The 25,951-nt window shown below is 40.8% G+C and overlaps 1 protein-coding gene across 3 annotated transcripts in view; it reads right to left on the reverse strand.

The window, feature by feature from the left end:
• Positions 1–1,718: 1,718 nt before the first annotated feature.
• The window catches only part of CNGA3 (cyclic nucleotide gated channel subunit alpha 3), a 35,315-nt gene continuing 11,082 nt past the window's right edge, over positions 1,719–25,951 (reverse strand). The window contains exons 3-9 of one of the 3 annotated variants that reach the window (XM_074859007.1): positions 20,853–20,969; positions 18,814–18,993; positions 17,182–17,235; positions 12,680–12,763; positions 10,466–10,573; positions 9,471–9,577; positions 1,719–6,036 (exon numbers count right to left, since the gene is read on the reverse strand). In XM_074859007.1, the coding sequence (XP_074715108.1) occupies positions 4,628–6,036; positions 9,471–9,577; positions 10,466–10,573; positions 12,680–12,763; positions 17,182–17,235; positions 18,814–18,993; positions 20,853–20,969 (2,059 nt within the window). In that variant the 3' untranslated portion in view covers positions 1,719–4,627. The remainder of the gene's footprint in view (positions 6,037–9,470; positions 9,578–10,465; positions 10,574–12,679; positions 12,764–17,181; positions 17,236–18,813; positions 18,994–20,852; positions 20,970–25,951) is intronic. The other 2 variants (XM_074859008.1, XM_074859009.1) reach the window with 2 other exon arrangements.

The raw sequence follows: 25,951 nt of genomic DNA on the forward strand, positions 1-25,951 counted from the left end.
CAGGCCTTTTATTTGTGAGCTGAAAACGGTTGCAAAATCTGAATTTCAGAAACAAAAGGCCTGACCATTTTTAGCCCAAGGTGGTTCCTCAGGGCTTGCATGTGTTTCCCTCCCCATCTGCCCAAGGCAGAGTGGAAGGGAGCAAGGCTTTCCCATCCTCCCATAGGGACTCCTCAGGCAGCATCCTCCTGGGGCTCTGGACTGTGGATGGGGCTGGGGGGAGAGGGTGTTCCTGTATTGATGGCTTCTCTCAGGAAAGCTGCCACAGCTGAAATCTTGTGCTTTAGCTGCCTGTACAGTTGCCAGATCCATTTAGTGCATAATTCATTTTGCTCTCAGGGATATGCAGAGGGTTTTTATGAACGCTAAATTATGTAAACAATGGTTTGATTCTTTCTGTCTGTTCCAGGATGGAAACATTAATAGAAGAGCTAGGGGACTTTGAAGCCAAGTACAAATGCTGTCATCTCGCAAATCTTCAGGATGAAGAGCAGCTCTCCTTTAGTCAGCTTGACTCCATTGTCTTGTTGGACAACCTGGACTAGGTTTGGCCTGCGAAACCCTCTCTCATCCTTGCCGGCAGCAGCAGCGATACAGAAACAAACGTGTCTTCCAAACCAGCAACATAGGGACCACCTCAGAGAAAACACTAATGCTTTTGTGGGCGAAAGGAAAATGAACAGTTTGTTTCTTAATGTAAAGCAGAGCCCTCTCTCCTTGTACATTAATAAATATTTGGCAGGAATAAAACTGTAAAGCAGATGTCTAAGAGAAAAGAATTAAATGCAGGGTTGTTCCTTCCCTGGGCTCTTTCTGCAGAAAGAGCTGCACCATCAAGCTAACCCCAACCCTCAGCTCTATGTGAGGGGCCCTGTACACACACACACGTGCTGTTTTGCTGTCTCCGCCCTTTCTGTTGTCCAATTCAGTTCATTGAATATTCTGGAGTAGAGCTTTCTCTTGTAAAAACTGTTTAAGTAGAATAATAGTAGGTGATGGAGGGAGCTGCTTCCCCAGCTTTAGCCTCCTTTTCTACCTGCAGCGGATGTTCAAACACCTCAGGCCTTGTCTATCCATGTCTCACCCAGGGCAGGCTGCCCCATACCTGTGTGAAGGGAGTGCTGTGGCCATCAAAAACCCACCTGCAGCATTAGGGCCTGTGTTCAAAGGCTCTGTAAGCACTGTCCCGTTCCACACTTTCTCTCATGGTGAGGTTGAAGTACCAGCCCAGACCATGCCAGGTACTGCCCAATACTTTGGGGTGGGGGTGGGATTTTTGATAGGTAACATGTGTGTGCAAGCAGCAGAAACCTGCAACCATTTTTATTTCTGCTGGACAAGGCCCCATCCCTGCTGTGCCACCCTGCATGGAGCAGGGGAAGGGGAGGACAGGAGATGGGTGGCAGCAGCACAAGGAGCCCGGCAGACCCTGTGCCCCAAAAGGCCCAGCACTGCTGGGGGAAGCGGGTGGTGGTTGGACTCTCCTGCCCACATGGTATCCACAAACACAGTGACGGTGTCAAAACTGGGCACGGGACCAAAGCCCTGTGCCAGCTGCCCCATGGCGAGGGGAGAACACCGCCATTCCACTTGGTTTACTGTCACCGCACATCTCTGTCCCAGCTAATGATTTTCTAGGCCATGCAATACTGGCATGATCAAAGTCTGTCATGAAATGCTAAAATCCAGAGGGATATGAATAAGAGAAAACACAAGAGTTGCTTGAACATTACTCAAAATATTTTAATGTACATGCTGTAGCCACATTAAAGAAAGGGAAAAAACATCTTACAGAGATGAAAGACATCAAAGGATGTGATTTCATCATGCCAAAAGCTGTAGAATTTGAAGTGACTGAAGCCAATAGCATCAAAACAGCTCTTTTTCTGGCATGTGAAAACCAGACCAAGAGGCATAGAAAAGGGAAGAGCAAACATGTACATAATGGATAGATTAAGCTGTTCTGATCCATCAGGTAAAGAAGCATTCTTGTGTTTGTGGCGTTTTTTAACAGGTGTAAACTTGATATAAATACTACTTTAAACAGTTCTACTTGTATATACCTAGTAGGCTGGAACAGCTGTAGTATGTTGGGTAGGTAGATATTTACAGCGAATGGTGGCTGATGCAGAACATGACGTTACGGACGAAACCCCTACCAGACACGGTGTTTAAAAGTAACACAACAGCGAGCGTCAGCCAGAGGCGCACGCGGTACCTGCCACCGTTACAAGGGGAGAGTTACAAGTTCAGCAGCCTGTGACCACACCGTCTGTGCTTACAGTGCTACACTGCAGCTAACCAACAGCCAGCTCCACCTCCACCCTGCCCTCCTCAGTGTGGCAGTGAGGGCACTAGACCCCTGCCAAAGCGCCCTCTCTTACCTGCACACACACACACCTCCCCCCCCTTGTCTCAAGTCCTTGGACAAAATTACAAGAGTCAGCCAAAGGACCAAAACTCCCAAACTCTGATGGCTGCATATAGGTCTCAGCTACTTTCCAAAGCTCTTGTTAGAGGTTAAGCTAGTAGAGGTTAATAGAGCTTAAGTTAACAGACTTTAAGCCCAGCCTACAGTAGATACTGAAGTCTAGTTGTCTTCTAGGCCTATAATATGAGTTTAGACATGGGCCACATGTGGACATCAACTACCTGGTAGTCCCTTTTTCCCGTGTTGCTGGCAAAGCCCTATTCCTTACTCACTGTCAGATTTCTCTCTCTGACCAGGCTCAAAAGTGCCAGTAAGAGGGGGACAGCAGCTTGCCCAGAGACAAGGGCTTACTCTGAGTAGCTGTACTCAGTTTAGCAAAGCAACTGCCTCTTTCCATTTCACCACCATCTAGTTAAACCACCCTCAGTGGGTTTCTCACCAATTTTCCAACGGGCCATCATCTATTCCCACATGTTGTTAGGGCTCCTAAGTCAGGGCTGAGGACAACTGAAAGGCAGGGCACCACCTGTGGTAATACCTAACGCTGCTGGAGGAGCCAGCCCCCAAGCCACAGCTGGCTAAACAGCCTCTGCTACTCCATACTCTTCTGAAGTCAGTGAGGTACCAGAGGATAAAAGTAACAGAGGGAAAGATACATGACTGAAAAATATTGTACAGCAAAAAATGAAAGCTAGTATCTTCCCAGCAAGAGACTATTAGAGAAATCTCAGTGGGAGGGACAGAAGCCTGGAAAGAAACTGGAAGCAGCGGGGTGGAGGAGGTTACAAGGGGTGTGTAAGAGGCAAATACTGAGGTTGCAATGTGACAGAGCAAGCAACCTTCGCAGTACCATTCTGCCTGAATGTCACGGCAGGCTGAAGGGACCAGACCTGTGTATTCACCGCAGAGCCAGACTGTTGGCAGAGACGACTACTCTGCAGCGAGTAGAAAGGCAACCAGCACAACTAGGCTCCTATCAGCAGGCCCTGAGCAAACGTGGCCTTCATTTTCCCTAATGGAAACACGGTAGCGCAACAACTACTTCAGGAAAAAGCTGGCAGTAAATAGCAGAGAGAAGTGGAGTAGGCATCCTTAAATGAAATAAAGAGGAAGAAAACATAGGTCTAGTGGCAGGAATGACTGCCACACAGGGCTTGTTCTCCCTGCCTCGCAGAAACCCTGTTGCAGGAGAAAGCTGGCTGGCAGGCAGGGCAGCCTGTCCTGCCAGCCCACACTGCTTCTCAGCAGCCTCCTTCTGGGACTGCCTGCTTGCCAAGAGTGAATTCACTCAAGGGCCTACATACAGGCGCTGCACAGGCCAGGGCCCTCTTTCCTCTTCCCAGGGTAGTGAAGCCATATTGCCACAGATGCCTTTCACCAGGGAGCTTTCGGGGACTCCCTTCCAAGTGAGGGTTTTACCAGTGGGAATGGGGCTGGGCTAAAAAAAAAAAAAAAAAAAAAAAAAACAAAAAAAGCATTTCCCACTCTCTCCCCAAGCAAAGCAGCTGCAGAGCAGCAAAAGCTGTCGCAGACCATGCCAGAAAGGACGTGAATAAGCACTGCTACTCTGTCAGCATGGTCCTTTGTGCAGAGCCCAGCTCATTAGAATCAAATTAAAGCATCCGGATGCACGGCTATTTCATCCACGTGCAGGGCTACACGGCACAGGCCAGGTACGTGCTGCTGCTTCGCTGTAGTCCAACTGTCTGCGCAGATGCTTCACTGCGAAAGACAAAAGATTTTGGAGAAGCCCAGGCGTGCGTCCATGCATTTAATCAGCTACTAAGGTAGCAGGGTAGAGCATGTACCCTATAAATATTTTTTAAGCCTTTAAAAAAAAACCCCTGATCTCTTCTACTTTAAGTACAATGCCTTCTTAATGCACCATGCGTGGGAAGACACAATGTGTCAAGACCTACACGTACCATACACAATAGACGTTCTGAGCATGACTTGTAAGAAACCCCCTCCCAGTACAAAAAAGTACCGAAATGCCAGACCAAATCTCCCCCTAAGAAGAAGGTGATAACATTCTATTTACAAGAAAATACTGCTTCAGTTAAAAATGCTAAAAACCATTCTCTAGAGTTCATATAAAAATAATCATGTCTATGTATGCACACACATATTTACATACACTTATGGCTTTCACATGCTTCAACCTTCTCCAATAAATGAGGAAATATAAATACTCTATTACTGCTTTTTCTCCTCCTCAGGTTTTTCAGCCTCTGTTTCTCCAATTGATAAGGTGCCACTACCATATTTTTTCACTCGGGTTTCTACTCTGGCAAGTCTCTGCTTCACTTTTTGATGAGATGAGGTGTATTCTGCTAAGAGCCTCGCAAACCTAGTCTGCAGTGTATCCAGAGCTGTTTCAAGTCTTTCTATCTTTTCTTCCAAGTCTTTTGGGTCAGCTCCTGCTTTTGCTGCTTCCTCATCTATTAAGTTGTCTTTCATCAGAATTTGTCGCCCTTTCTCTTCCAGAGCCTTTTTGGCTTCTGGATATTCTGTGAGGGCTTCCATTAAATCATCCTTAGACAAGCAGAACAAATCAGAATAACCAATACTCCTTATGTTGGCTGTCCTCCTGTTACCAGATTTACTACCTTTGATGTTTAGGATGCTGATTTCGCCAAAGTAGCTGCCATCGCTTAGGACTACAAATTGGGTTACACCATCATCTGCCACCACAGCCAATTTTCCCTCTTTAATAATGTACATTTCTCTCCCAATATCTCCCTTTTTGCAAATGTAGTCCCCAGGACTGAAGACCGTAGGTTTCAGTTTCAGCACCAGCTCAATGAGAAGTCCAGCTTCACAATCCTGGAATATACGCACTTTCTTCAGTGTGTCCAAATGGACATTGATGGCAATTTCAGCCTTTAACTTGTCAGGCAGATTTTTGAGAACTTCCTTCTCATCCACTGTTTTCTTGTTGGTCCAGAGGTAATCAAACCACTTAATAACCCTGGCTTCCAAATCCTTAGTCACTTTTCGGAAATGCATGTACTGTTTAATGGAATCCACTCTGGCTTGGAACTCTGCCCTGGAGGCATTCATGTTGGAAATCATGGAGCCCACGTTACCTACAATGGTAGCGAAGATCAGCACACCCACCAGGAAGTCAATGACCACAAAGAGATATTCTTCATCTTTCACCGGGGGCGGTGTTTCTCCAATGGTTGTCAGTGTGAGCGTTGACCAGTACAGACTGTAAATGTACTTTCTAGACAGGCGCCCGTACTCTGGAACGGACACATTAGGGTAGACCCAAGAGTCGGTTCCAAATCCGATGAGCTTTGAAATCGCAAAGTATATACACGCGTTCCAGTGGATGATGATAAGAATGTATAAGACAAGATTTCCAATACGAAACATGTTTGGATAATTTGTCCTGGTTTCAGTACGGTCAAAAAACTCAAACAGACGAGAAATCCTCAGCAAGCGGTTAAATCGCAGTTCAGGATAGTTCAAACCAAACTTCAAATATGCCAGGTCTGTTGGCAGAAGGGACAGCACATCCAGTTTGAACTGGACAGTTTTGGTATAATGATCTCGTAATTTCTTTTCATCCTGAACTAGTAAGCCTTGTTCAAGGAAGCCTTCAAAGAACAAAAAAATACATATTTCACTTGTTAGAATAAAAATATTCATCATCAACAGTACTGAGTGACTTACATTTTAGATACCTGAGAACACTAAAATTTGTACTGTTATGCATACAGACATTGATACATTATGAGTTCATTTAATGAAAAATATTTAATTGCCAACTTAAATATCTCAATTAAGTTTCAAAGCTGATACATAATGACAAAGAGCAATGACTCTACTATTACCACAGTGCTCCCTGCAGTTTTCCGCTCTATTCTGGGACAGCTGTATCCTTTTCTTTTAGGTATGTTTGCAAAAAGAAAGGGGAGATTCAAATGTCTCATTTTTCATGAATCATTGGCATGAGTCATAACTGAAGTTAAGCAAGTGTTAAGCAATTGTGTATAAAATTGGAAGTGGAGTATTTTTAAATAAATACCAAGAATAAGTAGGTATAATGGATTGTTGGAAACTTTTTCTGAACAATATAGATACCCTTGAGATAAAGAAATCCAGTTTCCGCCCCCTTCCCGAGCCATGTTTTTCCTCTTGTGTGCCATGTTAAAGCTGACAGGATTTTCCTTTTCATTTTGGAAAACTGGTTTGCACTTTTTTTGTGTTTGTAGTGAGAGAGCAACTAAGCAGAATTTTGTACACTGGTATTTCTTCATTCAAAGGACTTTGGAAAGTATTAGATTTTTTAAAATTATGAGAAGACATAAACTGCAGTAAGAGACCTTAAAGCAAGCTGTATCTGTGTAAGAGTTCTCATGGAAAGGCGGCCTGAGCACTACAGCTGCAGTGCTGTTTTGTACCTCTGAAAGCTCAAGGCATTGAAAAGGTTCCACAGGGAACAGCCTATGCACTGCAAAATACTTGCTGTAATTGCAAGTGGAGCCCACTAGGCTAGTTAGGAAGAAAAGTCAACCAAGAGAAAAGCAAAACATACCCTGTGTATCAGGGATTATCATATTTTGCTAAGCCTTTAGCAATCTACAAGCAGCAGCTTTCTCAGGGAAGCATCTGCTGAGGAAGACCAAGCTGCAATGCTTTGTGCCCCACACAGCACGGCTGTATTTCTAGAAAGTGCACATATCTGTACAGTTGCCTCATGTATATGTGTGTATCTGTCTTTGGGTTTTGGCAAACTGATGGTGACTACAAATGGAAGTAGTTCCAGTGCCATGAATTGTTACCTCTCAGAAAACTGCTGAAAAAGCTGATCAAATATGCCCTTATTAATATGCAATGGAACAGAAAAGTTGGCCAGGCAGGTGAATTTCGGACTCACAATTATTTAAAATAACTTTGAAAACACCTTCCTCCTGAAGGGAGGTAAAAGCCACTCAGCTCTTTTTTGTCCCCTCACAGAACTGAAGTCCTATAGTAAAACCTTTTGAAAGCATCAAAACGTGGGATATACTAAACACAACCAGCTGCTGAGAGACATGAATCTTTTTTGTTTCACAGTGCACAGTCACCAAATAGGTGAACTACAGAAACTGGCCCTGCAACTAGACAGGAATGCACCACAGAGAAGCTAATGTGGATCACAGTAGTTGCGGGGCTACCTAGATCCAATTCAAAGCCAGTTCCTGCCCTTGGACAGCAGGGAGTCACACTCTTCCCCAAAGGCTTCCAGGACCTCTGTGCCCAGGGCTGTTGGACTGTGCAGACTTACAGGAAAAGGCAGCAGGCACAGGCAGAGTCAGGAGGGGTTGCTAAGAAAGTTGACAAAGATTTTAGCACCTAAAAGAAGTGATTTCCTTATCGGATGCCTGAAACTGCAGCAGACACCTGCACTGAAGCATTCAGGAGATCTCTGTGTCAATTGTGCAGTTCTAATCCAGGGCTGCAAAGCCAACCTCCTAACCACGCTTTAGAGGCCATGCAATCATTATCAGGACAGCCCATGGAAATTTTATAACTTGCACTGCCTGGACATGCCCAATTTCTGCTCAGTTCTTTCCCATTACAATAACAGCTATAACTGCAGGAGAGAAATTTAGTTGGCACAGTTAACATTTTAACGACACAAAGAAGATGAAGCCCCCCTGCCCCACCCCAAATACAGAAGTCTTGTGATTTAGGCAGCTATGTGAAATAGACTTTCCTGTTGAACAAGGTACTTGCTAAGTCTAAAATTTGGCTTGCCATGAGTTGTGTACTTCCCGATGTGACAGTATTTTTAGCCTCTCTTGTAATTATGTTTACAAGTTGTCACAAGTCATGATTAATGTCAAGCTGTCAGCATGATTTAAAAAAAAAAAAAAAGTAAAAATCAAAGACTTAAAAGGACTCTCATTTTTCTAATGATCAGTGTGGTTTTGGACCCTTTCAAGGCACATTTTGGGGCTGCATCCATACCAGTAAATAGAACAAGCCAAGAAATGTTTTCTGGCCCTGAGACCAGCTACCATGGCAGCTTCTATTCACGTATAAGTTTTCCCGGCCCCCTCTAAGAATGACATCATGAACACCATCCAACCTTCCAGCTGTGCCCAGACACTGCCTGAGGGAGTACTTGCTCACATAGACCAAAGTGCACGCACCTAAATTCATCAAGGACTATTCTAGCAATTTAATGGTATGTCATTGCTGAGGCCTTGTTTAGTTTAAAACAGATATCGCTTAAAGGCTAGAATCTGTATCAGCTGGGCATGCTCAAGTATGAGATCTTCTCAGCCTGTCTGGACTACAAAAACAGGGACAGGAAACTGAAGAGAACCACTTCACATGTGACATGGCACAGTCCTCACAGATCCTTTAGGTTCACACTTCCCTCAGGAAGGCAGGACCTAAGCAAAGGTGCCTGGGTTAATCCCACACTACCACCCTCCCGGGTTAACGCTACACCACCACCAGGCAGTGGGAGACCCAGCCAAGGCCCTCGCAGAGAAAACCTGCAGGAAACCTGGCCGGTGGCAGAGGGGCAGCAGGACCGATTGGTTGCAGGCAGAGGGCTGCAGACTGGAGGCCGAGATGGGTGCCGGGTCTCCTTGCACTTGACCAACTCAGTAACCACTTCTGAGCAGGATGCTGCACAGCTTGGCTAAGAAAGCAGCACTAGTGGGGTACAGTTGGTTTCTTGCCCACTCTAATGAACACAAGCAATATATCATGCACAGAGTGATCATGACATGCAAAGTGTCTTATTCTCCCTCCCCCACGCTGCCTGTTACAGTGGCTATTCAGTCAGGGTTTGGCAGGCCTATTAAGCACTGACAGAACTGAATTTAGAGACAAGTGAAGAGCAGGTGTTAGGAGGTCCAGCCTTAAAACAATCCAGATTGTCAGACACTTCATATTCCCAAAGCCTCCACTGTGGGATTCTGCTGGAGACAAGATACTACACTGGTCACACCCCACAGGGGAATTTCTGTTTCCAGCCTTTATATCCTTGCTGTATCTGAAAACCCTGTAAAACCCCAGAATGACTCACCTGTCCTGAATCTGACAAACATGTCAAGAACATAGATGATATCACAGCCATAATCCAAGAACAGCCATAATTTAATATGGTCAATTTGTAGCTCATCAAAACAGGCTCTAAACAAAGATACAAAAAAAAAAATAAATTACACCAACTGAATAAGGAGAGTACTTGCAGTGTGTGTCCTAGCAGCGTATTAGTGCACATTACTGGCACTGAAGAATTACAGGCAGTGTATCTCCATGCCTAGGCATCTGCACACTAGAGCTATGTCTAAAAAGATACTAGGATCTTTCAGAATTCAAAGGTGTTCAGGCCAAGAATCAAACTTATATACCACACAAGGGCACTACAATTAACCATGAGTCAGATTTCATGGGATATACATCTCCATTAAGATAATTGCCAAGTACAAGATTTGTTTCTGAGTGGCAAGCCATCCTCATCTCCCCCTGCATCTCACACAGCCTAAGTGAACCATTTTCAGAGCACTCCATTACTTGGACACAAATGATTTTCACATTTTACAAGGGAAAATAAATACTCGAGTAAAATCGTCCTGTCCTTCAAGCACCTACAGATGCATGACATTAATTTAAGATGACCCATCGCTGCCCACACCCCTCCCTTCTGTTCTGCACTGGGTGACTGAAAGACCTCTCCCTCGCAGCGGCTACTGAGCCTGCAGTGGCCAAGGCACACCTCTGCAGCTAGCCAGCAGGTGGCACACAAAGGCCGCGCACACACACACACACACACAGCGCTCTTAAGGATGCTCACTGCAAGTTGCAACAAATGGTTTTTAGACAAAAAGATAAAAAGAAACATTGGTCATCTATTCCCAGTGGTATGTATACCGTATAGCCCTAAGGGCATATGAACTGTAAATCTTCTAGGTAAGCCACCCAAAAAATACTGCAGGGAGGTAAGAGGATGATTTACATAGGAAACATGGTAAGACACTAAATTTGAAATGTCAAATTTTTATTAACTGAAATCCATACCTGCACACTATCATACACCAGTTATAGAACACGGGTGCTGCAATTATGGTCAGCCAGTTGTAGTAAATATTGCTTGAAGGATCTATCACAAAGATCTCTTTTTTCTTCCTGGAAAGTGAAAAGTCCAGATTTACACTGGAAATGTAATGAAGTGACCTGCTGGATCTCCCTCTTCTGGAGGCTGCTCACCTCATGATGAACTCAGAGCTGCCTAAGAAGAGGAAGTATCCATGCAGGCAGCTCCAGATGAGATACCAAATATTAGCTTCATCCCATCTGATGTGCTATATTTATTTGCGTGATCCAACTTTGGAAACAGTAAGAAAGAAAAACACAGACATTTGCATTGCCCAGGCTGAAAACCACGGCCTTTCTGCATATGACTCCCACTGAAAAAAAGTAAAATGTTCAGTGTTTCTTACTACCATTCCAACTATAAGGCTATGGTCCATTGCTAGAGAAAGAGCCTTCCTTTGCAGATTAATTTTGATGGTTTTGGCAAACCCTATTATGGAAGTGATTGTATAAGCATGCATTTAAACAAGTAAAACATATATGTATTCAAATACATGTTTATACAAGTAAGACTCTGTGTGTACATACACATATAGTGTGTGACTAGAATTGAAACGTGTTATTACGTAAAAGCAAACTTCACACACTCACGGTCCTGGCTCTCTAGACCTCACAATGAAGAGATGCTGAATGAAGTGTACAGGCCTGGAATTTAAAGAAGATTTAAAGAACAGCACGGCTAATGGCACAATGCTCAGAAGTGCCCTTCCCCAGAGCAAGAGAGGTTGATATGGAATAGACAGCAATTAGGCATGTTGTATGTAATCAGAGGAAATATGCATTAGTGGATTGTGAGGTCCACAGCTGCAGAAGTTATTCCAACAGGAACATGTGATAGTGTGATCTGTGAACTGTGTAACAGTGTGGGGAACACATGACTGGGCAATTCTTGCATGTGTATTTGTGTGACTTTTCCAAATCTCCAAGAATGTAAATATGTTAAAATATAATGATAATTTATTTCATATTTGTGTGTATTTCTGGCATTATCTCTGCTGTCAGCTGAATGTCCAGATGATAATGTTAGTAAAGGAAACAGCTTTAATCTAAAAAGCATTTACTTTGCCATCTTCATAACATGCTTTGAGCCATTTCTTCTAAAAAACTGGTCACCACCTCAAAACTAGACATTCATATGACAAAGTACACTACCTTCTTGACATTAAAACATTTATTTTCTTTGCTGAAATGTTTTAAAATGCTTTTGGCTACTGCAAAGCTCAGGCTCTCACTACATAGTAATTGATGCCAAAAGAGAATCCTTAGAACAAAGGCTTTCTAATCAAACAAAGCTTTGATTAAGAAAGTCAAGATCTTGATATGAAACAAACTCCATTTGGAAGCAATTCCTAACTATGTCCCCATGCCTACACAGCACGTGCCACCACATACATACATATAAACTTGCAATATATTACTCTAACATACTCCTTAACTGTGAAGTCCACTCAAATGCATTCTCTTTTTATCTGCCATCATTGTTGTTTTTAATGACTAATAATACTAAATTGTACTATGTTTGGGTCAGCTTTGGGGGAACAAAACAAGAGCAGGATCCATGTCTGTCAAAGGCATTCAAATGATCTCATTTTGTTGCAGAAATATAGCATCTCCTACTCAGCAGAAGCAAACTTGAGTGATCACTAGTAATGAACTTCACCATACTAAGTCATTAAATATGCTTTTCAGTGTAATAACTAAACTTATTAGTAAATCTGTAATTTTCTACATGTAAGATTTTCAGCCAAACCAGACTTTTGGTTCAGCTGCTCTGAATCATTATGGACATTGCAGAACAATGAAAAGACTGTGCAGACCTGCAAAGCAGGCTGCTATCCTAAAATCCCTCATAGTAAAAAAGTGATCTTCAACAGCAAATCAAAGTGACCAGAGGTAGCTGAATTCCCTTTTACCGACCTAGGAAGCTGTTTGTGACAGGTGTAAACACAGGTCTTAAAGATGCAACAAGTCTGTTGAGCAGTTGCACCTTTCAAAGGGAAAAACATTAAAGATTTGACAGGCTAACATTCCACAGTCTACAGCACAATAATTGTCGTGGAAGTGTTATGATGAAAGGCCATACCGTGCTTTGTAGGGTAGGAGGTGTGTTACAAGCACACATTCTTTCTTTATACTTACTCTTCTTTTTTATTATTATCTTTTTTGTTCTCTTTCTTTTCCTCTTTTTTCTCCTCTTTAGCCTCTTTCTTTTCTTCCTTTTTGCTGTACAACATAAAGTAAGGCTTAGCAATATTACTGATATTCTAGCAGTTAAAGGAAAGGGTGGATGTTGAGGTACAGGAAACTAGACCAGACTCCAGATAAGAGTAGGACAGGGTTTCTCAGTGGAACCATTCATCCAACTGGTAAAAATGGTTTAGAGGCTGAGGCCTCTCAAGCTCACACCACCACACCACTTCATCAGGTAACCCGCTGGCTGATTCTGTGCATTAGTCACCCATGCTTTGTTGACATTTCCAGACATGAGCGCACCAGGCTGATTTTAATTAAATGCTTCCAGTTTGTTTCATTCTTTAGAACTCAGGTATTTAAAAAGAAATCTGCCAAATGATAACAGAATTTGAAATGGTTTAACAGACTGTCAACATTCTTTGCATATCCAAAACCTCACAGTGACTGTCTGAAGCTTTAATCGTAATTAAATGAAATGAGGCTGAATTTCCTCTCACAGTTCTTTAAAACCAACATAGCTGTAATTAATTAATTACCTCTGGCTTCAACAATTGCCTTGAAGAAGAATCCCAGTCAATGTGTGAAGAAAAGCAGCAAATGTAGAGAAAAGAGGTGTGTCTCATTTAACTACATAGCAGTAATTTTATAAATGCTTTATAGTCAAAATGATCAAGCCAACCAATTTTAGATGTCTGCAGAGGAGATCTGCTGTATCTACAAGATAGTCCATATCTCATAGTCCACATCCACAAGGTGACCTGTGCCCTAAAAGCATTTTTTCCCTTTCCATCAGGTGTAAAGAAAGAATGGGTTGCCTAGTTCAGATGTAGGTGTTTATGGTTGGTCAGAGGAGCCATGCCAAATTTGCTCTGCCTGTATTCAATTGCCACTGTAGTCAAAGGCTGAGGGTCAAGCATTAAGTTCCATCCTTGCTGAAATCAATGGGAATTTTTCCTAGACTTAATGGAATCATGATTGTCCCCATGTTTATTAATTGCTTTTCATGCAATAAAGTAAAATATGGACCTTTTAACATAATTATATCCTACCATTCCATAGTATCCAGCACAGACCCAAGCTGCAGGATTTAATTTCAGATAAGGATTTTCATACTGTTCAAGTATGTACAGCCTTTAGCTTATACATAAAGATGGATCTGACTTCCCCCATTCCTAGGTCTGTCTGAACAGAAGAGTATTGAGATATGTTAATTTATACAGATAGGCCCACGCATCCTCTTCAAAATTGCAGAAAGTTAACGTCTTTTCTAAGATTCTGTTAATCTTAGAGCTAAATTTGCTAAATGCCTTGGTCAAGAATCATGTAAACTGAAGAACAGCACTCATTTGCACAAACAGAAAATCCATCATCTGAGACACCTCTGGTTTGTATTTGAAATTTCTTTATTCCTTGAAGCAGAAAGTGTCCCAATAGGTTAGACAGAAAAGCCTAAATGTTCCTGACACTAGAGCGTATGTGGATAATGCACACGTAACTCTCCGCACATAAGGTCTGTTTTGGATGAAAGCCATGGACTCCTGCTCCCATGGGAGCTACATGTTCTCCTCTGAACTGTCAAGACTGGGGCTGATTCTCCCCTTGCACTGGTGTCAATAAAGGACAAATTAGTTCAACGACAGCAACATCCCACAGTGAAGACAGAATATGTAATAACAGTTGAAAAAGTGCTGCTTCCAGGATTTGAACCAACAGGTAAAAAGTTTAGTGAGCTCACTTGTACTTTGCATGTATACCTGCTTGTACTACTCGGATCAGAAATAGTCTACGCTGTGAATGGCAGTCCAGTGCTTGACTGTGCTTGTTACAGGGAGAAAGAAGCACACCAAGGGAGAAAACAACAGTCACCAATTTTAAGATAAATATAACAGGTCTAGTAGTAGCTTTCACCTATCAGCAATGAGCACCTGTTTTAATTCTTACCCTTAGACATTTCCACAGTGATGCAACACCACAGTGTAATTTGGAAAAGCCCAGACTCATTTGCTAAAAAATGTTGAGATCCTACACTATTACTCCATGTCCGGAGAAATACCTACCAAGCTGGCCAACACCACTGAAACTTTTACATAATACACTGCAAGGGAGCATAACTGGAGGAGAAAAGAATCTTTGGGTTGACTGATCTTCTATCTATACATGCTTCTCAACTCAAAGAAACAGTTTTTCATTTACCAGGATGGATTTCTACACGTCACTGGGAACTGCCACTCAAGTATTTATTTCTTTGTCATTGACCGCCCTGGACTTTTATGGCTTCTTTTTCAAATCTGCCCCAAAACTCCTTCTTATTTTAAAAACATATCACGATTCACTGCACATTACTATGCATCATGCCTGATCTAAAGGCCAATTCACAGCTGCTGTTGCTAGCATTAACACAGCTCCTCAATACTTCAAATGACATCCTTACCAGAAAGGAAGAACAACAAGTAAACATAATTTTCAAAGGGTAGGGCCACTGTACATTTGTGGATGTTGTTATGCAGGGAAAAGTAGGTTGAAACAGAGAATCAATCAAAAAGTCTAAGCAGTGGTGAACTTTGGAGGGAGTATTTTGACAATTCCAACTTCCTCCTATGTTTTGTTTTAAAAAAGAGAGAAAACATTATTTCACACAGCATCTAATGCCAATACTTCTTTTTCTCTGGCCTGAGATCTCCTACAAACTCATCTATCAACCATAGGTATCTTTCACAACTAAGATTCTTCCATTTCTGTGGCCTCTGTTCATCTCTGTATCATGCTAACTCCCAACTTACCATACTCCTGCCTACTTGTAGTCTGGCAGTGGAAGTTACTCAGAGGAAATGGTTGGCCGTAATCAAAGACTTAAAAGCATCACCTGTAGTTCCCCAAGGGCAGGCACTCTTAGGTCTTTAACATAATGAAAAACCCAAAGCTTCAGAAAGACCTGCATCTTTTTTTTCTTTATCAGTGCTACTGGGTAACTAATGAAACAGTTGTTTCTGCCTGTCCTCTTTCACAACAGTACAGTGGCATCCATTCTGCATTTCCAGCACATTAAAAGGAATATGCATCTTCAGACTTAGAAAACATGGATGGCTTCATCAGCCCCTATAGAAACACTGTCATAGTCTCTGAATGAATCAAATATTTGCATTTCTCATCTGTCAAGTACTTTGCAAATCAAGCATGTTTCAGACTGTCAGGTAGGTAGACAGGTGTTGTCTTCATTTAAAAATTATGAAATACTGGAAGGATGAAAGTTTTGCCCAAGGTACGTGAGTCATTGTCAGAAACAGAGTAAGAAGGCAGTATTTCCACCCTAATCCGTCCTTTGGGCCCTGACTAGCAAGCTAGGCTCCAGGCTTGTAGCACATCTTTTATATCAGTCTAAATAAAATTCTGCACATTTCTGTCACTGTTCACCACACACTGATTTTCCTTTTTAATAAAAATTATGCAAAACAAACCAAAAAGTTGCTTCAGAAGCAGGAAGACCTCTTGTTCAGGTATGTGAGCAAAGGTTTTGCAGCATCATTCAAAATGTACAGTTTGAGCTAGCCCATTGTGGAGCTATCTGGAGAAAAATCAAGAGTTTCCTGAAAGTATTTCTGACATAATCAGAAACTGCCATGATTATTTTCAATTTTTGTTTTCATCTGGAAAACAATGAAAAAAAATTAACTATCATCATGCATGAGAACAGATCTGCTGGATGCTACAGAGCAGATACATCCTCACCTGTCATCTAAGACGTGCAATAAACACTGGTGTTGGGTGTTTTAAATTACAGGAGCTCTTCATCTTTTCAAGAGATTTCTCTTTGGTGTAACACTGTGAAACATCTTGTCAAATATAAACTAGACTCCAAAGGACAGCTTCTGTCAGAGCTTCTGTTGCAATGCAAGCCTTATTATGTTGCCTGTCACTCTCTCTACATCTACACCAACAATATCTGCTGAACTGAAATATACATTTTAAAAAGATGGTTAGTTTTCATTTAGACTGCAAACATAAGTGTTTTCTTGGTAACCTGATCAGTATCCACTTCTCATTTGACAACCTGAAATTTTTGGGGCACTTGATTTGCAAACAGGGACTAGTATGTTAAAAGAGGAAAATCACTATTAGAAAATTAATACATGAATATCATTTAAAAACTGAAGAATTAATGAATCAATGCAGTAAAATCAGCCAGCTGAACTAGAGGAGGTAGGGACTAAATGCTCAATCAACTTCACTACTTGAGAGGTAAGGGTAAATTCAGATGAAAAGAAGTTCACAGGGAGCATGAAGGATGATTTTCATTCTAAGAAAACTAGATCTTTCGTTATAATTAAACTATATTCTTAGGAAAGGCTTAGGAAGAGATAAGGAGTTTATACTATAAATGTTACAAGGCTGGAAAGGGAAAAAGAGAGGAGCTAGTAGAAGAAAGGTGTTTGGAAGTTATCAGTACTTACTCTTCATTGGTGTTGTTGCTATAGTTGACGTTAAACCTGGCCAGGGGCCAGTGACTGCAGCAAGTTAAATAAAACACATTAAAGAGTGTAAAGACTGTTGGTATTTCATACATGTGTTTACCGACATTATGGACTAACTTACTGGCTTCTCACATATGCACTGATAAGATTAGGAAGGTCAGCTTTGACTGCAGTGATAAGCCCCTTCGTTTCTTTTTACCATGTGCTTGGCACACACATTTGTGATCACATCTGATGTCTGAAGCTTGTTCTCAGGCGTATTAGTGCATGGCAACATGCATCTCACTATTTTTAGCCCTGTACTCATTTGGCTACTATTTTAAACTTTCTTCAACCCTTTTAAGTCTTCTTCACAGATGCAGTGTCAAGGCTTGTGGATAACTAACAAGCATACCTACCATGGTGGCAGAATTAAGCCTTCATGATAGAACAACTGGGAGTTACTGTCATGGGGCAACAATGTAAAACTGAGAAGGCAAGGATGGATATTCCCAAATTCACTTCTAATAGCCTTATATAGAGGTTTGTTGGCCAAGGATCAAGGTTGTCCTCTCTAATTACTTCAAATCTACAGCTGCTACAGATTTAGATGTCTGAAAAATCAGACAACAGCCTGGCTAATTCAACAAAATGTTCTTTTGAGATTAATTTCTAAGGAATAGATCAAGTGAAGATAATAAGGCTGTGCTGGACCACAACAAATCAGGGTAACCTGTATCATTCACAGCCCTTTAAAGGTTCTTGCTTTGATCTGAATTACTAGCTGAGATTTCGAAACAAATCGACTTATTACTTGCTTACTTACCAATCTTTAATTATGCAAAAAAAAATGGGAGTCTATGATTCAAAGCATAATGCCAAACAGAAAGTCAACATTTGTTTTGGCAGTTCATTTTTTTCCTCTTTTAGCTGGAGTTAAATTTAAAATACTGTATCATATATTTAGAAATTAATTCATCAAGTCGAAAGACTGTAAACACATAAGGGTTTCTCTTGCTAGCCTCTGTTGTTTTATTGGAAAAATTTTAAGATAAGACTGAACCTGCCTTCTATACCAAAGACTGAGTATGTGTTAGTAAATTAAGTCAGCAGTCAAAAGATTTTCTCATTTCTGCAACAGAAGCCTTCTGAACTCCTGAATAGGTGTAACAAAGCAATGACACATTTTGCACAACTGCTTGTTTGGAGTTTCCTAACACTCCCAGATAATGTGCATAACATTAATGTCCTGGAAAGCCACAACTAGCAACATCCTAGATTCTTGAAACAGAAATTGCATTCATTCTCAGTAGGGAGAAGTTTAGCAACATCAAGTTGCACAGGTACCATATGACAAAACTCCAGTTCTGAGAAACCATTCTGCCTGAAGCAGCATGATCAAAATCCTTTACTTCAAGATCATTGCCACAGTGTGTTTGAGGGGGAAATAGAAAGTCTGCTGAAGCAGTAATACTTCTGTTATGTGAAGATTCCTGGGCAGCATTAGATAGTCTGTTCATCTCCCATGCTAAGCTCCTTATCCTCTTCTTAAAATAAAACTTACATCCTAATCACCAAGAAAATACCTCAACCTCAGCTGTCTGAATTTAAAGTATAAAGACATCTTCTTACCTGTTTACTCCCCCAGGCCACTCATGGATACCCAGAAGGGAGCGGATGTTACTTTGCCTACTGGACACCTCTACAAGCTCTGGCCCTCGGATACGTTCTAGGAAAGAATCAGGTCTTTGGTCTTCATGGTGCAAATGTTTTGTGGCCCATGACCTCACAGATACAACAAATCGTGATAGCCTGCATGGAACAGACATACAACACTGACTGAACCAGACAAGAACATCAGATGGCTTAAATCATCCCCACAAAGAGTAGCCCAGGAGGACTTTTCTCCACTTCTCCATCTGCCACAAAATTAAACTTGATGGAATAACTGTGTGAAACCAGTCACTTCCCAAAATTTCATACATCACCTTTTGCAGTGGATCAGGAAAGTATCTATCTCACACATCAGTTCCTAGTGCACTGTATGAGCACTGCAGGAGCAATGGAAGAATATTCTTGCCAAGTGGGGGCAAGCCAAGTGGTTGGGATGGGGCAGCTGACTTGTGACAAACTTCTGACATTATGTGATAATGGGGAAATCCTGGACTGACAGTTGTAGGAGGTATAAAATACTCACAGGATCACATGCTTAAGGGCTGGTACACACAGTGGAAACAAAAGCTGAATAGCTGGTGAGGGAGGATGGAGTTTGAAACAAGGAATGATGAAAATTCAGCCACTTTCCCCATGATTTTAAAAGGTCTCTCTGCAGACATATTAATTGTCTATCACATTTAAACCTGCCTACTGCACAGAAAACAATATTTGCTCATCCTAAATTTCTAGTAGAACACTGAAATGAGATAAGCAAAACACGATGATAACAAGATTAATTTATCACTGTATCATTATCTATATTTTTCTCTACCCAATAATTCACATTATGGATCCTTACAATGTTTTCTGTCAAAGTTCAAAAGGAAACATGTTTCTGAAAAACTGAAAATAATGGAGACTGAAATCTACAAAAGTGATTATATTTATTACCCAAACAATATATTATATTATTTCCTATCAGCAGTCTAGTTTGGACAAAAGTGGTGTTAATTCAGGTTTCCAAATTTGGCCTCGAAAACAGCATAATGAAATCCTGAACAATGCTCGACTTCTTACAGAGACCTTGGACTACTAAGGAAAAGCTCTTTACATTCTCTCTGCATCAGCTAGTATTACATATGCTCAGAATCCAAAAAGAGGTTGATACAAACAATTTAAATCTTATGGTAAAGTACATCTGCCTCTTGATTCCAGTTCTCAAGGGCCTAACTACACCTACTCATAGGCCTTGCCCAGGTTCTCTTACTCTGAAATAAAAAGAACAAAAAGGCAAATAATTTTTTCTTTGCTCTTTGAAACACACTGTGTTTAAACTGAGTAGGGTCCGTATTGTGTGTAACAACAGTATCTGAAGACAGAGCTCTGTAGTCTCAGCTGGAAATATTTAAAGCAGACACAATAAGTTTTTGAAGCTTCACTTCAGGTTTATGCTCAAGTCCCAGTAAGGTAAATGACTTCAGCAAATGGTTGACTTCAATTTTGCTGACTAAAGCTCCCAATCCGTTATAAACAAACTGAGAGAAACTCTTGCACTCCCAACACAAGAGCCCCTGTCTCCTCCCTTGCCAGAGCCATCTACTGACAAGGGAACAATCATTATGTCTTATTTGACAGGAAACAAACATTGTATCAGCTATCAGTCAGAACCAAACACTTCTCCGTTGACTTTACAGTCTGGCCTCACTTCATGCATTTCTTCAGCGCTCAATGTATTTTCAGGTACGATCATGTAAAAATAATTTACTTTTTTGTATTCAGACTAATTTGTGTGAGCTCATTCAGCATCTCTAAGGTTTTTATTAGCAATGAGTAAGCAATGAGTTCAGAATCAAGCTCAAAAGCAACTTCTATTACTTTTTATAGACCTTTCTTCAGCTGGACTCCATCCATTTTCTTTGGAAGTGATGGTTCTTCTTACTTTGCCTCCAAATTGTGATCAGTCTCTTTCAACAAGCTAAGTGTAATACTGGAAATGGTATTAGTTAGCATGTTACCTTGCCATTGCTCCCCTGCCTGTGAATGAACTCCTCTGGGATTCAGATACATGTCTTCCCTCCACAGAAATGACTCTCTGCAGTTCTGAAGAAGCATCCTCACACAGGGAATGGGTTCTGCAAAAGCAAATTTTTTTTTTTAGGACTTCCATACAGCCTCCAGCAGACATCGCTCCATCTGATTCTTTCCACCACTACATCAAGAAACGATGCAGCAAATTGTCCTCTTCCTTGTAATATGGCATACATTTGACAAACACAGAGCTAAGCCCATATTCCTACTTTTCTGGAGCCATCCAACACGAAATGAAGTCAGTGGAGGCTCTATCATCTGTTCCAGCAAGCTCAGAGACTGATTCCTTACTAGTCAGTACTACTCTGGTGTGCAGATACACAATTATGGGAAGCATGTTTTCTACTCTAACACCTTCTGTAAGGCATCAGCAGCTTCCCTTCCAGATGGAGTTGATCCCCAGGGGGCTTTAAAGTGACTGCCCACTGCTTTTTTCAGTGTTTTTGCTCCCAGACATTGGGTTTAACAGTCTGGAATTCCTACCAGTGCAGCTCCTATTTATGACTCAAAGCAAATACACAGCTTTTTATGCTTTCACTCTTGCTTGGACTGAAAGGGAAAATGATGATTTTACAGTAGTTAATCCTGAACAGCACCACTGCTGTTCTTACCTGACTGTTGCTGCCAGCTTCACAACTGCAGGCCTAATGCTGCTCGCTTCATAACTGAAACTTCACCTATTGCACAGCAAAATAGGCTACAGATCTTCAGGGCTGCTCTGGCAGCCATGAGATGAGGCATCTCAAGCTATTCCCATGGAATACACTCTAACAGCCCAGTTGCACACAACTGCAGATAGTGATTATAATGTCAAGCTATGCGCAGTGTCTGCCAACTCCAATGAGTTCCTGTAATTGTAAGACTACTTATTAGCACTGAAATAATTAGCATTTGAGAAAAATAGATGAAATTTTAGCCTTAGCCTTCAGCAATGGAGTTCTGAAACTGACTTCACTGGAACCTGGACTTTACCAGGGCTCACTCTGGATTTTTTTATAAGACTCCTTGGGTTTTCTCTGTGTTTTTCATTCTTCAGCACTCACTTTTACAAGACTTTACCACATCCATTAAGGATCACTTTTTTCCCCTTTGTAAGGCAAAGAACTCTTACGTGAGTCTGTTAATCGGTATTGCCAGGAAAACGCTGACTATAATGATACTTGCAGTATCTTTGTAAGAACTGGCAACAGCATTTTTGAATGCCCACAAAAGGATAATTAGCAGCTCAATTTTGTGAGTACTCACAGCTGAGAAACTGACAAACAGAGAATTAAAAGTTTATTATTTCTACACAAAGAACCATGCTAAAAAAGATAGGTCCGGACAGTACCAGAATTCTCAACTTGTTAACTGTTTTCTTCTCTTCTAATACAAAGACACCAACAGACACTGCTCAGTATTGAAAAACTTTTAAAACCTAGTTTATGTTGTGGGTGCTGAGAATGTTGTGGATGCCAAAGTTAACATGGCTTCGAGGGGAGAATGAAAAAACTCATGGAACAGAAATCCATTACGGATCACCAGATACACAGAGCCCGCATGCAGCTCAAGAAGTCTCCTGAGCTGGATGCTGGGAGAGTATTAGAGGAAAGCATGTTGCAGACACTTGCAGTATGCCTGCTTCTTTATCTTTTTCCTGGAGCACCTGCCTACAGAACTTCCAGATAAAGGATACTGGACTAGTCAGTCTTTTAGACTGCACTGCTATGGCTGTTTTTAAGTCCTTTTATTCCTTTTTACAGAAAAATATACATTTTGTGTGATCTTAGACAGCAATAAATTCTAATATTGCTACTTCTATTCTTATTTACCAATTACTACTATTTTTGAGTCCTGAAAATATATTTTTAAAAGAAGATAGTGAGAGTTCTTAGAAAATAATTTTAAGTGTCACAATTCAGATGTGAAAAAAAAAATATTTTGCAGAAATAGATAGCCTTTCATGGAGGCTTAAGCCAGTACTTTTTTTTTTCACATTTGGATGGATTAGAAGTTTGTGTTCAATCAGCAGCTCAGATAATGAGGAGTAAGTATCTCCCTAAATTGCAGTAACTCAACTGCTTTCAGTGACTGTACATTAAGTTATTATATTTTCTCTAAATATAGGTAATTAAATATAAGGGTCACAAAATAAAGTAATGGATAATAATACAGAAAACAAAATAAGCATGGATCAAAATACTCTAGGTATTCTTCCAAGTAGAATTTAAAAAAGAAAAAAGATTAGAGCACATTCTTTATCAGTCTAAAAAACCCTACACAGAGGTCAGGCCCAGGAAATCAGGCCAATCAGACTTTTTCTGAAGTCTCAGAGGGAGATCTGTTTCCATTTTATTAGTCTCTATAAGAATACCGAAATACAATGAACACCATGTGATGTTCTATTTTGATATAACTGTGCTGGTTTATCAGTGAGAACAAGAGCCAAGCAGGAGTTGAAAATTGCTATAGGAATGCACTGTAAATTATCCTTATTTTTTTGTAAATTTTTTTAGCCCCAGTCTTCTTTATTACTGACATTGCTGTGCTTGGGCATCTGCTGACAATAAATAAAAGGTTAAGAATGAAGAGCTCAGCTTTATTTTGAGTAAATGACTAGGAAGGCAATGCAGGATAGTGCAGAGATAGCTGAGTGAGCTCTAAACAAGCTAGGTCAGGTACCAAGAGCAATACTGTCCTACTAGCCCCACTTATCAGAACATACTTGCTAAGTACATCATGTGTTAAGTGCTTCATGTGCATGATCATCACCTCTGTACTCCTCAGCAGCCTGGAAGCTGTGCTCCACTGTCCCTACACAGGCTCATCACATTTTGTGCGTCAGTAACATTGAGAGTTTTACCAGCTGTCTGTCCTCTTGCTACCAGCAGCTACAGAGCACTTAGTAGCACCCTCTAAAATCCAATGTTTTCAATCCAGGGTATAGCTTTTGGCGTCTGGAGCCAGAAGTACATTGAAGAAATGTTTTAATCTAGGTGAAAGAAAACAGCATGCTTAATGTGACCTGATCTGAACACCATCCAATCTGATCCAGAGTTCCATAAAACAAATTAAAAATTTCAAACTATTTAACTTACTCTCTGGTCAGATTCTTACCAATAAGTGGTCACACACACTCACTGACGAATTTGTATTCTGTAGGAAAAAAAAGGCAAAATGCTCAGACTCAACTGCTAGAATCAAACTGAGCGGATTATGGACTCAACTAGTGAAATTCTGAAGTCTATATGTTAATTTTTATTTTTAAAAAATTATTTAAAACCATAAAATGACTGTTTTTAACAAACAATTTTCTGATTACCCTATATGTGCATCAAGAATTTCTACAACTACATTTATGTTATAACTAAATATAACAATTTGTAAATAAATTCAGGTTTACCTTACAAAAAAGTTATAGATATAACATGTGTTATATCTATATATATAGATATATGTGTATATATATAACAACTCAGGAAAATCAAAATAATTTCGTGGAAAGCATACTAAAGTGTTTGCATTTCACTTCTACAAATACAGCTTATGTATATCTGCAACGGGGTCACAAAACAATACACAAAGATACTCTGCCAGGTAACTCTTATGAAAGCACCTGTCTGGTATTACACAGCAATCACAAACATATTCCACTTTAATTCACACAAATGCAAATCAAAAAGTAAATCTAAAATGATCTCTTCCTTCCATTATTATAACTCCCTATTATAAAACTCATATACTCATTCCTGACTTTCTTCAACCCTGTTCAGATAATACAAGAGGCCTCATTTGTCAGCTGGCTTTATATTGATGCAGAGGGACAGTTATAGATGGGGCCTTTGATGTAACACCTGCAATGCATGTAGCATAGTTTTTACTTCACTTTTACAAAGATGGACTCATTCCCATCTGGACTCCATAAGCTTGTTTGGTATCTGTAGTGAAACAGTAACCACTGCCCTTACTATCCAAAGGCATTACAGGGTCTGAAATCAACATGAGAACATGGTGTTCCAAGAAATGAAGAGCAGGTTACAAAGCAGAAACATCAGTAGACTATTGTCCCTTCTCAGCTTATGCTAAAAAATATTTTATTTCCACAGGGGTAGCACTGTCACTGAATCTTAGAGAAAACTCATGGATACTGAGGTTTCTGCTCCATGCCTCTTCAGCTCTCTGAAGGCAAACTCATTCCCATGCTTTTGAGGTATCTAGCGGAGTAAGTTAGGATATTTACATGAGCACCTGCTCTCTACCTGTCCCTTGCCTTGATTTAATTTGGCTCTAAATTTGCAGAAAGATTTTCAAGCAAACCCTAGAAGCCCATCTGCACTTAAAATGCATGCAAATAATCCAGAATTTTCATTTAGTAGTAATTGTTTCAAAGTTCTGATCAGTTAAACAGGAATTGCTGAAGCCTTTTTGAGTAATGACTATGAGCCAGACTTCAAGGGCAGGATTTGGCAGTGATCTAAATTAGGGATTCTAATATAAACTGAGTATCTAAATTCCCATCATAGTCAATTGCCATCGTAGGGCTTGATTCAGTTGCCTCAATACAGGAGTCTAGTACTATTTGGAATACCTCAAAATACTTTATGTGACCTCTCCTGTGCACACAGGTCTCACCTCACATCCACTAGCCCCAGCTAAATGCTTCAGATACTCTATGGTATCTCAAATAGCTTTAGATGCCTATTTTAGGCAACTAAATGCCTCTCATAATTGACACAGACAAATGAGCCTGAAATGCTACTTCAACTTCAGGGTAAGCTGAACAGTTCCCTAGGTGCCACTGACTATTAGTACTGACTACATCTCCACTGATGACAGCAGCAACTTAAGACACCAACTCACACAAAGATACTGAAATCCAGATGTCTACAAGGCACAGCTGAATCCTACTTTCAACTTTTAGACGGCCAACCTGTATCTATAAGCTAATGTGCTGCCTGCCCTATTTGAGCTGTTTCTATACAGCGGCTGGATTTTAAAAATGAAGACTCTAAATTAGTTATCATTTTGTTGATTTTTGTTTTAACAA

This window comes from Strix uralensis, chromosome 2 (assembly GCF_047716275.1).
Source record: "Strix uralensis isolate ZFMK-TIS-50842 chromosome 2, bStrUra1, whole genome shotgun sequence".
Classification (NCBI taxonomy): Eukaryota; Metazoa; Chordata; class Aves; order Strigiformes; family Strigidae; genus Strix; species Strix uralensis.